The sequence below is a fragment of the Aulostomus chinensis genome, chromosome 20 (assembly GCF_037954235.1).
Source record: "Aulostomus chinensis isolate RoL2024-O1b breed Wild chromosome 20, RoL_Achi_v1.0, whole genome shotgun sequence".
NCBI lineage: Eukaryota > Metazoa > Chordata > Actinopteri > Syngnathiformes > Aulostomidae > Aulostomus > Aulostomus chinensis.
The window spans coordinates 4,075,486-4,091,326 of record NC_141339.1 but is presented as its reverse complement, the minus strand read 5'-3'; the positions used below and the strand labels follow the sequence as shown (position 1 = coordinate 4,091,326).

At 39.6% G+C, this 15,841-nt stretch overlaps 2 protein-coding genes across 2 annotated transcripts; one reads left to right on the top strand and one right to left on the bottom strand.

Moving 5' to 3' along the window:
- The first annotated feature begins 614 nt into the window (after window positions 1–614).
- LOC147242296 (adhesion G protein-coupled receptor F4-like) lies at window positions 615–13,547 on the top strand. The gene is made up of 15 exons (XM_086188701.1): window positions 615–673; window positions 767–832; window positions 1,188–1,294; window positions 1,372–1,430; window positions 1,517–1,656; window positions 1,741–1,947; window positions 2,319–2,528; window positions 2,632–2,793; window positions 2,883–3,061; window positions 3,250–3,420; window positions 4,238–5,641; window positions 5,752–5,793; window positions 9,871–9,933; window positions 10,058–10,124; window positions 10,206–13,547. Exons 1-15 carry the CDS (start codon window positions 649–651, stop codon window positions 10,274–10,276), a joined length of 2,973 nt encoding a protein of 990 aa, XP_086044827.1. The 5' UTR covers window positions 615–648; the 3' UTR covers window positions 10,277–13,547.
- LOC147242295 (uncharacterized) lies at window positions 11,787–15,815 on the bottom strand. The gene is made up of 7 exons (XM_086188703.1): window positions 15,468–15,815; window positions 15,040–15,158; window positions 14,521–14,940; window positions 14,194–14,425; window positions 13,957–14,076; window positions 13,013–13,221; window positions 11,787–12,791 (listed from the first exon to the last, which is right to left on the bottom strand). Exons 1-7 carry the CDS (start codon window positions 15,505–15,507, stop codon window positions 12,480–12,482), a joined length of 1,452 nt encoding a protein of 483 aa, XP_086044829.1. The 5' UTR covers window positions 15,508–15,815; the 3' UTR covers window positions 11,787–12,479.
- Window positions 15,816–15,841: the final 26 nt, after the last annotated feature.

Here is a 15,841-nt window from a genome sequence, read left to right as displayed (position 1 = left end):
ACATGATTATAAACTGGTCTTTGCAGACTCCACATCCATTACTACAACACATGTGAGCACTACAACACCCATAATGCCATCATCATCTGCAGTTACCAGTAAGTTCCTCAGAAACAAGATATTGTTGTCAGTATGTTGCTCATTTATTGTCATATAGGATTTCAATTCCTGGATCTTGGTTTTTCTAGATTCCACACATATTACTCCAACAACGATGGAGACAACAACAGCTGGACCAACTGCAAATGTTCCAAGTAAGTGCTTTAAAATAGTTAGTATTTCAAATTAAGTGAGGTCAAGTTAAGTAATTCAAAAACAACAGTATCTCACCAGCAAATATTTAAGCAGATTAAAGTTTTGTTTCATTTTGGTATTGTTTTCACTCCAGTTATGACAGAAATCTGATCCATTTGTGGTACTTTTCTATAGTGATAAAACATAACATGTTTGATGATGTCAGAAATAATCCCCTGCCAGCTGAAACAGATTCTTCATCTTTGATATTACTGTTCTTCATGGAGGATGGAAGTGGGGGTGCTGGGGGGCTAATAACTAGATTTCTATCACCAGCAATGACATGTTTATAAACTGGTCTTTGCAGACTCCTCACCCAAAACTACAACACATGTGAGCACTACAACACCTGTAATGACATCATCATCTGCAGTTACCAGTAAGTTCCTTAAACAAAACAAGATATTGTTGTCAGTATGTTGCTCATTTATTTTCATGAAGGATTTCAATTCCTGGATCTTGGTTTTTCTAGGTTCCACACATATTACTCCAACAACGATGGAGACAACAAGACCTGGACCAACTACTGGTGTTACAAGTAAGTGCTTTAAAATAGTTTGTGTTTCAAATTAAGTGAGGTCAACTCAAGGGTCTTTCGTGCGTGTTTCACGGTTTGTGTGTGTGTGCACGTGTGTGAGCAGTACAGTTTGAGCCCATTTATGAGTAATACTGTATGACTGTTGACATGAAGACAATAGCAATGTGAATAAATGCAAATTTCAGCCTTGTGCCTTTTTCTGCTACTCTCTTGACTCTAGACCAAAATATCCAAAAAGGCCTCCATAAAAAGGCCCATTTATTCTCTTTCACTCATCACTGTCCAGTCTCTATCCGGTCTACAGCACCTTGTCCTTTTCTTGTTTATCATAATTTTATTTGTGTCTGTTATTCAGGCTTTGCTGTGGAAATGTCCTTAAGATTAGACCTGAACTTCACTGCAGAATTAAATAATAAAGAAAGTCCAGTTTACAAGCATCTGGAGGACAGCCTTGTCAAAGTGGTAGGTCTGATGTCATGATGGCTGGCACTTTAAAATATAAACTCCTGTTGCTGATTTCATTAACTGTCTTTCTACAGTTCCAGCAGCAGTATAAAATAATCACGGGGTATGTTGGCGTTTCCTTGACAAGATTCAGGTATTTATTGAATTAATGAAATTGAGATTTGGAGTCGGGAATCGCTTCACTTGATAACTCTTTACTGCATATGTTTGTCATCACAGGAATGGAAGCGTTATTGCAGACTACGTTGTTAGAGCAACACAACTTGATGCTCAAGAAATCGCGGAAGTCAATAAAAAACTCCCTGATGAAATGAAGTCTATTGCAGATGTCATTGGCTCTGTTAGTGCGCTTTACAACAGTAAGTTTACAAGAAATTTCCATTTCCTAAAACTATCTTGCTACATTTTTAACTTCATTACCTGATTTTTTTTTCTCTCCCGAGGTCCAAATCCAATTGACGTTAGACCCACATATACTGGCAGGACCATGACAATGGCATGTCCCCCTGGTGGCATTGACGTGGGTAACATTTCCAAGTCTATATGGACGCATGATGAATGGGAAGTAAAAGACAGTAGAAGAACTGTAATCACTACTAGTGCCAGACAGTCTGTGCTCGTGGTGAACAACGTCATATCTGCTGATGTTGGTACGTCAAAACCTGCTGAATTTATGATGTCATAAGCAACGAATCACCAAGAAATCATGATACCGTTTGAGTAACTGTTAGCTTAGTATATACCCTCTAAAGTTGTTTTCTATATTTCATGACTCTTGTGTACTGAGATATACAGTTCTGGATTTTTCATAATATGTGTGATACATACAGTGAATGTGATGTATAAGCCATGAGGTTTTAATACATCCATTAATGCAGGATATAATGATTAAATAACACCTCATCAATCACTGAATAATACGAACTCAGTTCCTTTCCTGTCCACCAAAGTAAATTGATTTATAGTTACACAGAAATATGAAACTCTAATTGTCAGATGTGTTTGTTTCTTTCAATAATAGGACATTATAAATGCACTCTGGACAGTGAAGTAATGAATTTCATTCAGAGAGGATATGTAACAAGAGAAGACATCTTAACAGCTCCGATTGTTCGACTCCAGAGTGAAATTAATGTTGAGTGTGAAGATGGAAAAATTCAACCACTTCAATGTTGCGTGCAGTCATTTTATGAAGTCATTTGGACTCAAGGCAACAGTGTTTTAATATCAGGTAACAATGAAGCAACATTGAGTTTTGTCCAACTTTTCACTGCTGAGAAGCTGGAAGCTCGCATTCATCTGATGTTTTAAGTATCAATTTTCTCTGTTCATAGAGAGTGTGGTAAGTGATGGAAGGTACTGCGTCATCTACAATTACAAGCTTGAAAGCTGCAGTGGATCAACAAAGGAACAAGTATTTTCATGTGAAGTAGAGAAAGATGGAGAGAAAATAGAGGGGTTTCAAAAGACTACAAAGATGACAATATTCAATGTTGGTAAGAGCAAAATTTTTAATGTGATTTTGATGTTTCTCTGCAGTTTCGCTTTTTTTGTTTGACTGTTGTTTTTTGTTTTATTCTTGAAGCTGCTACATGTGATGATGCTCCGTATGGGACAGGACAAGTAGGTGACATAGCAATAATAGCATGTGATCAAGGTCAAGAGGGGAACAAGTCTGCAATCTGTGAGGAAACAGGAGAGTGGAAACTTACAGAGGACAGCTGCATCATAACAAAAATCAAGGAATTACTGATTGAGTCAGAGGTAGGTGATGAAAAGACACATCCTATTTTCCTGTTTGAAATCAGCAAAATACAGTACATCCCACAGGGAAATATTAAAAAGTATATATTTCTCCCGGAGGTCGGGACTGCTTATGGAAAGTATAGCCCATAAGGTGCGCCCAGAAAGAAATATCTACTATTTATGTGTTTTTTATGTTTCATTTTTAGGATTTGGTTTTGGAGCAGGTGCCAGAATTTGTGGCAAATCTAAGCAAGGCTGTCAAGAGGGAAGAAGATGCCATTGCAGACTCATCTGCAACTATATCTGCTATTGTTGACATAATAAGCACAATTGCAAATATTTCCAAGAATGAAACTGTAGATAAAGATGTCATGATGGTAAGATGAAGCTCAGTGAGTATCTAAGGTCATGCAACAGCATCACTGCAAAAGTCACAGTCTTACCAAGTGCATTTATATACTGCCTTGTCAAAAAATCAAAAAATATAATAATACTTATCTTACTCTCAGATGCAAAAACGCCACTGTGTGTCCATCAAAGTTTTCATCATTCCCTGTGGTCATCAGGACATTTTCAATTATTTTAACGGGAGTGCCGCATTTTAGCTTCATGTTGCAACAACAGCAAAAATGTTTAAAAAAAATACACAAATGTTTAACCATGGATAAAATGCTATACTCATCCCACCACATTTGAGAAGCTGGGGGACAAATACTGTCAGAACCAATCATCACAACCTACACGTACTTTAATCAGACAACTTTTTTAACATTGAAGTAGAGTATTGTACTTGATTGTTACAAGCCTACAAAATCTCATCACCCACACAAGCCTGGGGGATTGTCCTCTCTTCCTCTTCATTTGACTGACATTTTTACTCATGAAATCCTAGCATCTATTCTGCATCATAGCAACCAAAGCAATCTTAGCTACTACAGAAACTTTGGTCAACACAGGCCCTCGATGTCATATTGTACAAATATTAAAAATTGCAGTAAAAATTGCAGAGTTCTTATAGGCTTCTTCTTGAAGTTATACTGTCAAAAAATCCCTTTAACTACTTACTTTTTTCATATTTGTACACAAATATACATGACTTTAGCTTTTGCAGTGATGAAATGTGCTTTATGGGCATGAGTGCAGTGATGGGACATGAATATAAACACTCAGTGTGACATTTGTCTTCATCTGCAGGAAGTGCTGCAAACAGTTGATGTCATAATTGCTGATGAGGCAAAAGAGTCCTGGGAAATTTTGAATGCAGATAAAACCAGCAATGTCAGCTCAGCATTGCTGGGTTCAATGGAGACTCTCTCCAGTGAGTTGACTGGGGAGTTTAATATCACAACACAAAACAACCGGATCATGCTCAACAGAACCCAGTTTAACAACAGCTTTAATGCAGACTTGAACTTCAGCCTCATCATTGACATTCCAGACACCAACTTGAGGAATGTTCACATCACTACCATCCTCTTTCCCACGCTTAACAATGTAATGCCAGCACGGACCGCCAATGACACCAATTTTTTTAACGCCACCAGTAATCAAACTGAGAGTGAAAATGCCATTAATGCTGCTGTATTGCTCGTCAAAGTCGACAGAACAATTCAGAATGTCACTTTGAGCTATGACAAGCTGAACAACTCTCTGACACTTGACCCACAGTGCGTCTTCTGGAACTTCACACTCTTCCAAAACTTTGGTGCTTGGGATGAGGAAGGTTGTATGTTTATTTCTGATATAAACAATACGGTGACCTGCAGCTGCAACCACCTCACCTCATTCTCCATTCTGATGGCAACTAACGTCCCTCAATCAATTAGAGAAGTTTTGGACGTAATCACTTATGTTGGAGTTGGCATATCCATGGCAAGCCTTGTTATATGTCTCATCATCGAAGGATATGTTTGGAAAGCCATTACCAAAAACAGCACTGCCTTCATGCGCCATGTTGCCATAGTGAACACTGCACTATCTTTGCTGATTGCAAACATTTGTTTCATCATTGGTGCTGCCATCGCAAAGAATCCTCTTGAAAACCCAGGGGAGAACTATGAAGTTCCAGTCGGACCGTGCAGCACAGCAACATTTTTTATGCACTTTTTCTACCTCGCTCTCTTCTTCTGGATGCTTGTTTCAGGACTACTCCTCTTTTACCGGACAGTCATGGTCTTCTCCCACATGTCCAAGTCAACCATGTTGGGCATTGGCTTCACTTTAGGTTATGTTTGCCCTCTTATCATAGCTGTTATCACTGTTGCTGTTACAGCACCAGGAAATGGATACATCAGGAAATACAACGCTTGTTGGCTGAACTGGACCAAGACAAAGGCTCTTCTGGCATTAGTGATTCCTGCCTTGACCATAGTTTTCATTAACATTTTGATTGTTATTGTGGTCTTGTTCAAAATGCTACGAAGAGGTGTGGGAGATGCGGCCCAAAGAGAAGAAAAGCATACGTTGGTTGTCCTTGCAAGATGTGTGATCATCCTGACTCCTTTATTTGGACTCACATGGTCGTTGGGGGTTGGAACCATGATATCTTCAACAAATAAAGGGATCCATATTGCCTTTGCATTCTTCAATTCACTTCAGGTATTTGCATCCCCTGAAATACCAAATTCTGCTACTGACAAAGATTTTGTGCAATGAGAAATGGTCTTCTTGTGCTTAAGAAATTTTTTTGCATGTCTAATTTCCCTCAGGGTTTCTTCATCTTGGTGTTTGGGACACTTTATGATTCAAAAGTAAGTTGACTTTACATTTTGTATAACACTTTTTGTTTACCCAGTGTGGTGTTTTGTTGTTAGATGAAAATATGGACCCAGACATACAAGCAACATTACCAGAGGAGTTGTTCTCAGCAAAATGTAAAATGAAAACATAAAGCTAAGGAAGGGCACCTAAAAAAACATAGCAGGGACTAAAGATAGAGCCCTGGTTTGATGGCATATGACATTTTGTAAACACAAGTTAGTTCGCTGATCCAGGTTGTCTTCTTCCAGGAGCAGGTAGAACCATGGCTAAGTCCAGAGAACATTGGTTAATAGCTGAGGGTATTAAGGGTTGAGACTAGGTTAATTGGATTCTCTAAATTGACCGTAGGTATGAATGTGAGTGTGAATGTTTGTTTGTCTCTGTATGTTGGCCCTGCGATGGACTGGCGACCTGTCCAGGGTGTACCCCGCCTCTCGCCCGTTGACGCTGGGATAGGCTCCAGACCCCGTGCGACCCTTAATGTGTAGGAATAAGCGGAAGACAATGGATGGATTAAGGGTTGAGGAATTCAATTCTGGTATGTCCTGAGGTGGATGTATGTGTACTCCACCCTCTGATGCACACTCAACTCTTAACTCCCTCGCATCTGTTCTGCACTCGCTCATTGTCAAGTTGAGTCTTGAGACTTGGAAGGCAGGGACAAGAGATTCCTCTTTCTTCTCATTGGTCATTTTCAACACCCACAGCAACCTACTTGTGGGTATGAGCCAAGCACACATTCAGAGTAATCGAGTGCTCACTCATAAGAAGCATTTGTGTGTTCGGATCAGAAATGCAGCAGTTGGGATTTGGTTTCCCTCTCAGGGGTACTGATCTGTGCTCTGGTCGATCAGCATGAGACGAAATATGGTTTACATTAAATGGATGCCGATCTTCGAATTTGTATACGTGCACGTGCCCAGTTTTAATGCAATCCCTGGTCACATTGTCATAAAAACATACAGTGCATGGTAAGAAATACAGCATGTGAATATGAGTCGTCTCGTCTCATCGTCCTTCTATTATCTGGGTACGGGTCACGGGGGCAGCAGCCTCAGCAAGGAACCACACTCTTCCCAGCCCATTCCACTAGCTCCTCCATGGGAATCCTGAGGCGTTCCAAGCTGTCGTTGTTGTCGTCCTCTGCTTATCGGGTTGGTCCAGGTTGCGTTTCAAGCCAGCTGACAGATATAGTACCTCTAGCGTGTCCTGGGTCTTCCCCAAGGCCTCCTCCCGGTTGGAAATGCCCGGAAAACCTCCCAAGGGAGGCGTCCACCTCAACTGACTCCTCTTAACATGGAGGAGAAGCGGCTCTACTCTGAATCCCTCCCAAATGACTGAGCTTCTCACCCTATCTGTAAAGAAGAGCCCAGCCACCCTGCAAACTTGACCCCCTCCATCACCAGGCTGTGCCTGGAACTTCTTTCCAAAAAAGTTATGAAAAGAACTAGTAATAAAGGACAGGCTTGGTGGAGTTCAACCCTCACTGAGAACAGATCTGACACTGCCGGCAACGTAAACCAGACTCACTCCTCCAGTAGAAAGACTGAATGGCCCTTTGTAAGGAGCCATCCACCCCATACTCCTTGAGTAATCCCTACAGGGTGCTCCAGGGAACATGGTCATAAACCTCCTCCAACTCCACAAAATACATGTGGATTGGTTGGTCAAACTCCCTTGCCCCTCCAGCACCCTTGCGAGGATAAAGAGCTGATCCACTGTTCCATGGCCCGGACGAAAACCACATTGCTCCTCCTTGATCTGAGGATTTGCTATCGCCTGACCCTCCTCTCCAGTACTCTGGCGTAGACCTTAATGGGGATGACCTTTTCCGTGATCCTACCAAATAGTTGGAACACACCCTCAGATCCCCTTCCTTAAAGATGCAGACCACCACCCCAGTCTGTCTCTCCGAAGGCACCGCCCTCGATGTTCATGCAATGTTGCAGAGATGTGTCAACCAAGACAGCCCTACAATATCCAGAGCCTTGAGATACCCAGAGTGGATCCCATCCACCCCCGGAGCTCTGCCACCGCAGAGTTGTTTCACTGCCTTGGAGACTTCTGCCCCGGAGATTGGATGAGTCTTCCTTGCCCAGCCCTTTTTCCATGATGGAATATGTGTTGTTGGGATTGAAGAGTTCCTCAAAGTGTTCCTTCCACTGCCCAATTATCTCCCTAGTTGATGTCAGCAGCCTCCGCTCCCCACTGTAAACAGAGTGGGCAAGTTGCCGTCTTCCTCGCCTGAGGAGACAGACGGTTTGCCAGAAACTTTTCAGAGCCAACCAATAGTCATTCTCCATGGCCTCACCAAACTCCTCCCATGCTCAAATTTTTTGCCTCGGTGACTATTATGGCTGCACGCTGCTGGGCCTGCCAGTAGCATTTGGCTGCCTCTGGAGACCCAGGGAGGGATTGCAATAAGAGTGGGTACTCTGAACTGCTGTTCGGTGCATAAGCGCAGACAACAGTCAGGACCTGTTCCCCTACCTGAAGGCGAAGGGAAGAAACCCTTTCATCCACTGGGGTAAATCCCAACATTCAGGCAGATAGTCTTGGGGTGATCAAAACCACAGGATCAGACCGCAAATGCCCCTGCCTTGGTCTGCTGCCTTAACCACATTGCACTGGACCATTCCAGACGTGTCCATGTAATCTTTTTGGGCTGGACCCTGCCAGACCCCATGGGTGTATGCCCATGAATGTGAAACAAAAGCAGGGCAATTCCTGTGGAAAGCAGTCTCTAAAAGGATCTTTAACATCACCATAGAAATGAGCTGGTTCAACTAAAGAGTCCTTTAGTGTGTTCTTCTCATCAGGAGCGTTAAAAACTGAAGGCTCTTTGTCTAGCCTATGTGTTCAAATCAAGTGTGTCTAGTCTGATGTGCAATTGTGAGCGAGTATGAAACCTCAAACTACTGATTTGTAACAGCAATGAAAGGTAAGATGGAAACTTGCCAAGCAAAGCTCTGTAAATGAATGAAAGTCAGTGTTTTTCTCTAGCAAAGAAGGCCAATCCACTCTTTCATATAACACATTGATGGGTCAAAAACCAATCACTGGTCGTGCAAAGAAGGGCACTATAAAATACAGCAGCAACAGTCTTCAGAATATTAGTCAAGGCATGCATATACAAGGCATCTCCATGATCAAAAACAGTCTTATTCTTGGTTGCCCAGTGATCTTGCTACTTCTATGTGAAAAACATGACCTTCATAGATTCTGAACTGGAAGCCAATTTTCCCTTTCAGCTTTTTGGTTCCACAAGAGTATTTTTTTTGTTTTGTTTTTTTTTGGGGGGGGGGGGCGGTTTGTTCAGCCTTATGGCCAAATATTTATAAGAACAAACTATTTCAATGTGCATTGTTCTGTAGAGTACGGATCCTAATGCTTTCATCAGTCCCATGTGACCGTAAGAATAGTCTCATTTAGTCGTCTTATGGTTCAACACAAGCTTGGGCTCAATAAGCGACATCAAAAGCAGATTTAGATTTCTCATTTTTGTAAGGTTTGGACCAGTACTATCTAAGATTTTGCCATCTTCGTGATAATGGATGTCACAATGCAGGCCATTTTAAAGTTTTAACTTTTATTCTTTGCCATATTTGGCCATGAGAAGGGATCAGGAAAACAAAACAGTTATTACTCCTTCCCACATGGTTGGATCTTGTCAATCTTCCCCTTTTTATAAACATCCTGCCCTGAAGACGTCTATATGCCATTACTGCTTTGATTACAGCACCACCTACTGGTTACAGCATCAGAGAATCATTGCGTGTTCTCTGGTTCTGCCTGTTAGATGAAGGAAGTGAGAATCTTTCCACTGAATACATGCATTGCTTAGGTCAGCTCTGTATAATCCAAGCTGTTAGTTTATAAAACTTCCTCACTCTCCTGAACTTCTACACACCCCAAGGGATGCCTGGCCCATTTATAGCTGCTTGTGGGTTTTCTCGTTGGTTTTGGAACTTAAGAATCAGATGTTTGAAGTGATAGTCATGCGTCACATTTCCCAGCATGCACAGGACTTCAACACTAAACTTACATTTCATTCATTCTGCCTGTAGATCCGAGCTCTCCTTTCAAGACAACAACCTTCTTCAAGCACAGGCTCAAATCCAACAACAAGAGTGAGTGCTATTTAAAGCTGCATTCTCATTGAAGCTGATTTATTTGTATGATTATGCAAGTAATAGCTGCAGAAAAAGTTTTAAATCTCATTGTCGTACTAAATGTCTTTTGTGTCTCTTACAGAGTACAAGTGGTGGAATTTCCAATCTGAGTGGACTGAACCTTGTAAATAGACTCCGCGGAAGGAGACGTAAGATATTGTTTTATTTACTGAGGATCACATGCTTATTTTGTATATGTTTCTGCACAAATAATTATTTTTGTCTTTCAGATATCTACCATGTCTCGGGGGCTGCAAACTCAAGCAGCACAGGTCCCTCAGAGTCATACGTCAATATCTAAATCAAAGCAACTATCCTAACCAAACGTCCCATCATAACTTGTTAAAGAGCTCTCTTATTTGATGGTTTAACAAACTCTCTAGTGTCTGACAGTGCTGACTCTTTTGTTTTTTATGACAGAAGGTAGAATGAGATGGTAAACATGAATGCAACATTTCAAGTTTGATATAGAAAGTGAATATTGTAGTTCCATTCAGCATTTGCTGGACTATGTTTAAATCAGGCAGCACGGAAAACTCATTGTTCATATTTCTCCAATAAGTGGTATTTCTTTAATCAAACCCATGTACATTTGCGCAGATTGTAATGCTGTAAAAAATTGAAGGTACACAAAACTGTAGTTTTTTTAGTAGGAACAAGTTAGACTTATACACCATAACTACATAACTTCATAACCGGTAATTCTTGAACAGTAATATGTACAAAGTGATGATAAGAGAGAAGCTTTATCATTGCCATTTCAATGTACCCACCAGTATGAGTAAGCATCCTATCTAAATGACAATAACCTATGTAGGTAGAAGGTAATTGCCATTTAGATTTAACAACAACAATACTATCGACTCAGAATTAAGGGAGTCATTGTGTGTGAATTAAGATGCTGTAATATGTCAATTTACTGAGTTTTATCTGTAAATTTACATTTTGAAATCTTTATTTTTTAATATATAAGGGCTGGTATGTATGTCATGCACTTTAAACTGTTAATCTCAGGTTGTTCCTGAAATGCCACATTTAAATTGTAATTTACACCTTAAGAAAGTGTATCTGAAAGAGAGAATGCAAATTCCTTTAGTACACTTGTCTAGATTTACCCTCACAACTAACTGTGTAGAAAATTATGGAGACTTTTACACCAATGTAATATTGGCACATTTGAGTCAACTTAATGTGAAGGTGTGAATCATAATGGAATAAAAACAAAAACATATTGTTTTTAGAATTCTTAACTGAATTAGGTTTACAGGATCAATTGATCTCTCTGTCTTGCTTTTTCTTTCACTAGTCTATGTATGGCTTGATCCAGTAACCCATTTCATCAAGGTTACCTGAGGCACCTGACCCGGGCTCAGTCCAAGCCAGTATGACTCAAGTTACTCATTACCAAAAGCACACTGCAAAAAAGGGTACAATAAAGATATAATCACTAAATTCAAGAGCAATCTACTTAATACTAGTGAAATGATCTGTCCATGCAGCAAGTTAATTTTACTTGATAAGATATCTTGAAATAAGATTTTTAAATCAAGAAATAGGTAGTGTCAGAAAAGTATCCAAAGTATTAAAAACAAGATAATAATGCTTATTTGTAGATTAAATTACTTGAAATCAAACTATCTACAGCCCAGTAATAAGGGGAATATGCTCAATATAAGAGAAGTTATTTCAAATTACAGGTTAAAAATGTCAAATAAAAAATATTTTAAGTAAAATTTACTCAGTGTGAGTACAGCAGGATTAAGATGCATCTTGATACAAGTTGGCTCATCTTAAAATGAAACAAAATCCATACAAAAACTAGACACAAAACCTTAGAGCTAGTCCTTATTCCTAGACTATCTTGATTGACAAACTGAATCAAAAGCCAGAACTGCATAATAACAATCCATTTATTTATTTACAAAAATTTGGGCCTTTTAAAGACGGACGAAATAAAAAAAAAAAATCAGCATTGTAAATGGAAATCAGATGTAATACACGGTAAATGCAAAAATAATAATAATAACATCACAATGCACTTATAAAATGCAATTACATGCCAGTTAAAGTGCCATATAAGCTCCTCCTAAAAATACAAAAAGACCTGTTTAAAAGAATGTAGGACCCCTGATACATGTATTTTTTCTTTTAGCAAATAACCATAGGACTCTGAACTGTGATGTGCTAACCAGGTCATGATCAGCAAACAAAAAGCAAGCAACTAACCTGACAAAATGTTTCTTACTCTTGCCTAGGGCCCCACAGTGTCTAGAAACGTCTCTGTCTGTAGCTATGTTTGGCTAAACTTCAGCAGGAAAAAGACAAGTCGGCTCAGTGCAACATTTGCAGGCAGTTGACCAGACTAAAACCAAAACATGCATTTTTTTTGTGACCTTGCCTCTTAAAAGAATCGAAATTGAGAATCATTAGGAACCGGAATCGAAACAAGGAATTGGAATCGGAACTGGGATTCCAGTTCAAATGATTCAAACCCTACTCTTCACTTATTTTTCAATGAATGACTTCCATTCAGCTATTGCTTTTTTATATGCGCCACTGGCGTCTTGATCGTGGATGGCATCGCAAATTACCACGGTCTGAATGACAGAGAGAACCGCTGCAACACATTTTGGGTAAGTCAAGTGCAAAGTGTAGTAGTATGCCATTAACACCAGCATTCCTTCCCAAAAATCCTCTTGGGGGAGGTTGCATACAGGCCTGTTTCCCACAGCAACGATGCAGGTTGTTCCATCATAAAGCAGTACTGGGGAGGAGATTGGCCGCCTCTCCAGGTAGAGCCCAGGGTCTTCACCAGGCTGGAACAGAATGATAAAGACAATAGGGTGGAGTTATGTATCAAAACTGCTTAAGAGTATGTTAACTGAAGTCATTAATTAACTGACCAGGTTGACAAACAAATGTTCAAATGATGTATGTTAAGACATAGGAAATTAACATGACTGAGTTAGAGTTACTGAACTTCATTCAATTTTTAGATCTATGAACTACACTACTACTAAGTACACAGGACACTTACATTTCGGATATCTTGAAAGCATGGGTATGCCTCAAAGACTTTTGAGGGTCGGTCTTCTTCCCTTGTAACATCTGAATCAACGAAAGCCCGTCTGGCCTGGAACTCAAGGTCCAGAATTTGTGCAACATCACTTAAGTTGGGTCTTGCATTCGGCTTCTTGTACATGTTGCTCAAAGTCCGGTAGCGCCTTGCCTGCATCCTCAGACTGTCTTTGTGTGTTAAAATTGATAAAACAGAAAAAAGGGTGGAGTCAGACAAATATATTTTCATGTAAAATTTTTTACACTAACATCTGAAAATAGTAATCAAAGATGATTTCTAATTAAATTACAAGACAAACACATTAGAAAGTGATTGTAACAGTCAATATTAGGTGTAATATATAAACACTGTAGGACATCTGTACTCATTAACTTGACAGTCTTACACATCCTTTATCGCACTGCTTTATTTTGTCTGTGTATGGTCTAATTGTAATTGTGTAATATGTTGTATTGTTTTATACATTTTTAATAAAAAAAAAAAATAGCACTCATGTTATAATCCAGGATATTTACGAAGGCATCTTTTGATGCTAATGTCAATTAATGTGTCTTGTCACTTTTTAAAAAAATATTTTGCAACTATCCCCCCCCCCCACACACACACACACACCAGACACAATATCCATACACGTTTCTACAAAAGTACAATTTCGAAAAAACGTCTACTAAAAATGTACCCAAGTTTTAAAAGTAATCTATTTAATTAGTTTTTAAAAAATGCATCATTATACACGACTTAGGTTAAATGCATTGTTTGTGAGTCAAGTTAAGCTAAAATTATTTTAGTTTAAAATTGTTCACAGCAATGTTGGGAATGACTTTAAACCGACGGATATATTTTATGAGGTTATTTAAGATCATAGCAGGGTGAAAGGTGGCAAAGAGTGAGGGCAGACTTACCAACATCCTTTACAGATGTAGTTGGCGTGCTGGGTAAGGAGTCTGCACATGAGCTGGATGATTGCCGTGAAGCCAACTTGCTATTGTCAGGTTTCCAGGAGAGTGGCTGGAGTGGGGATGCTTTTTTGTGATGAACGTAAAGTAAAAATAATAGGAAAGTCTTATTACAGGTTTTAATTTTTTTTTTTTTTTTAGATGTACAGAAACCAGAAAGATCAACCAACATTAGGAACATACCTGCAATGGTGGTGTCCTCTAATTCATCGCTGCTCTTAAGTAGTAAGGTACTACCAGAACCACTTGTGTCACTACTCATCTCACTGCTTGTTTCACCACTCTGTTCAGGTCGACAGGGACAGATGGTGACATGAGTCTTCTTGGCCGAGCCTCGTTGCGGCATGGATCCCTGTCTCTTCATTGGGGACCTCATATTTTGGAGTCGCTTGTACATTTTGGCGTAGACGGTAACCTGTGGTGTAGGAAAAGAAATTTCATACGTTTTTGTCCTGGATCCCGTAGCTGATTTTTTTTTTTTTTTTAAGAGAAAGAGAAAACATTACTTACATATGGCATATTTGTGTTATCATCACGTAGCATGGGGTAATATTCAACAATCTTCTGTGCCATTGTTGTCATCTCAAGTTTGGAGGGGTATTTTACTTTATTTCTCATCGGACTAGCACGCAGAATAGCAACCATGCTTGTGACTGTGTTCCGGATGAGTCTGCAGCAAAGCTCCTTGGATAGCTTACAGTCCTTTTCCTTTCCAGTGCGTAGCAATGTAAAGTACTGACTACGCACCATGTCCAACTCTGAATCCGTATAGAGCACATACTCCGGTGGATCTGGCATCTTCATTGTTTTGTCAGCAGTTTCAGATATGGGAGTAGAGGCCTGAGGCTGGCATGGTGGGATGGCACTAGTTGAGGGTCCAAGACCATTTCCACTACAAGTGCTGGCATCTTGGTTAGAAGCTCTTTCACACTATTACAATTGTTGGGGATAAAGAAATCAAAAATACAATTACGAACATTGATCATGTGAGAAAATGTGTCCAATAAATCCCTGCCAGTGTGTATTTACCTTTTCACTGATAAAATCCCAAAGCAGCTTTCTTTTGAAAAAAGCTTCAGGGCCTCGAAAAAGATCCTTCAGGTCATCCCGGCTAAGGGTTTTCAAAGCCTCCTCATCAATGCTGGCGGCTGATTGATTAAAAAATAAAAAAAATAAGCATTTTAGATGAGACATATTTCAATCAGGAATTGATACCTGGTTATGGTTGCATGTCATTCGCAATTATCCATTAAATGAAGCACCTCCTTTTAACAAAAATTTTTAACATCAAATTTACGGCCTAAGGCAGTACTTTTTGCAAAAAAAATAAAAAACAAATAAATAACGCTGTCCTAATGTTACTTATAACATTATCACACCAACAACCTCCCTTTCAGAGATACAAATCCAGACATTAACTTAACTAGAACGAAAAACGTGATTTAACTTAACATTACCTTCCAACACCGACAGTATGGTGTCGTCAAATTTGTCCATGTTGGGTTTTCAGAGAACTCCCGCTTGCTTTCAAATAAGCGGAACCGAATAAATATAAAATCACTTGCGACAAGACCATGAACTCCAATGTGGTTTCTTCTCTCTCCTATCTGCCCAGGCAAGTTGGTTTACGACTGACCTTAGCAGGCGGGAAACCGCTCCAACCACGCTTTGTCGCAAACTACTGACGTCATCATAGTGTGAATATTAAATATGGTTTAAAATACCAGATATTGGCCTTAAAATCTTTTTATTAAATGTATGGTACATGAAAGTTAGTTCATATAAAAATAAAAATTAGAAAAAAAAATTACCTTCTCCTTCCCATCATGCA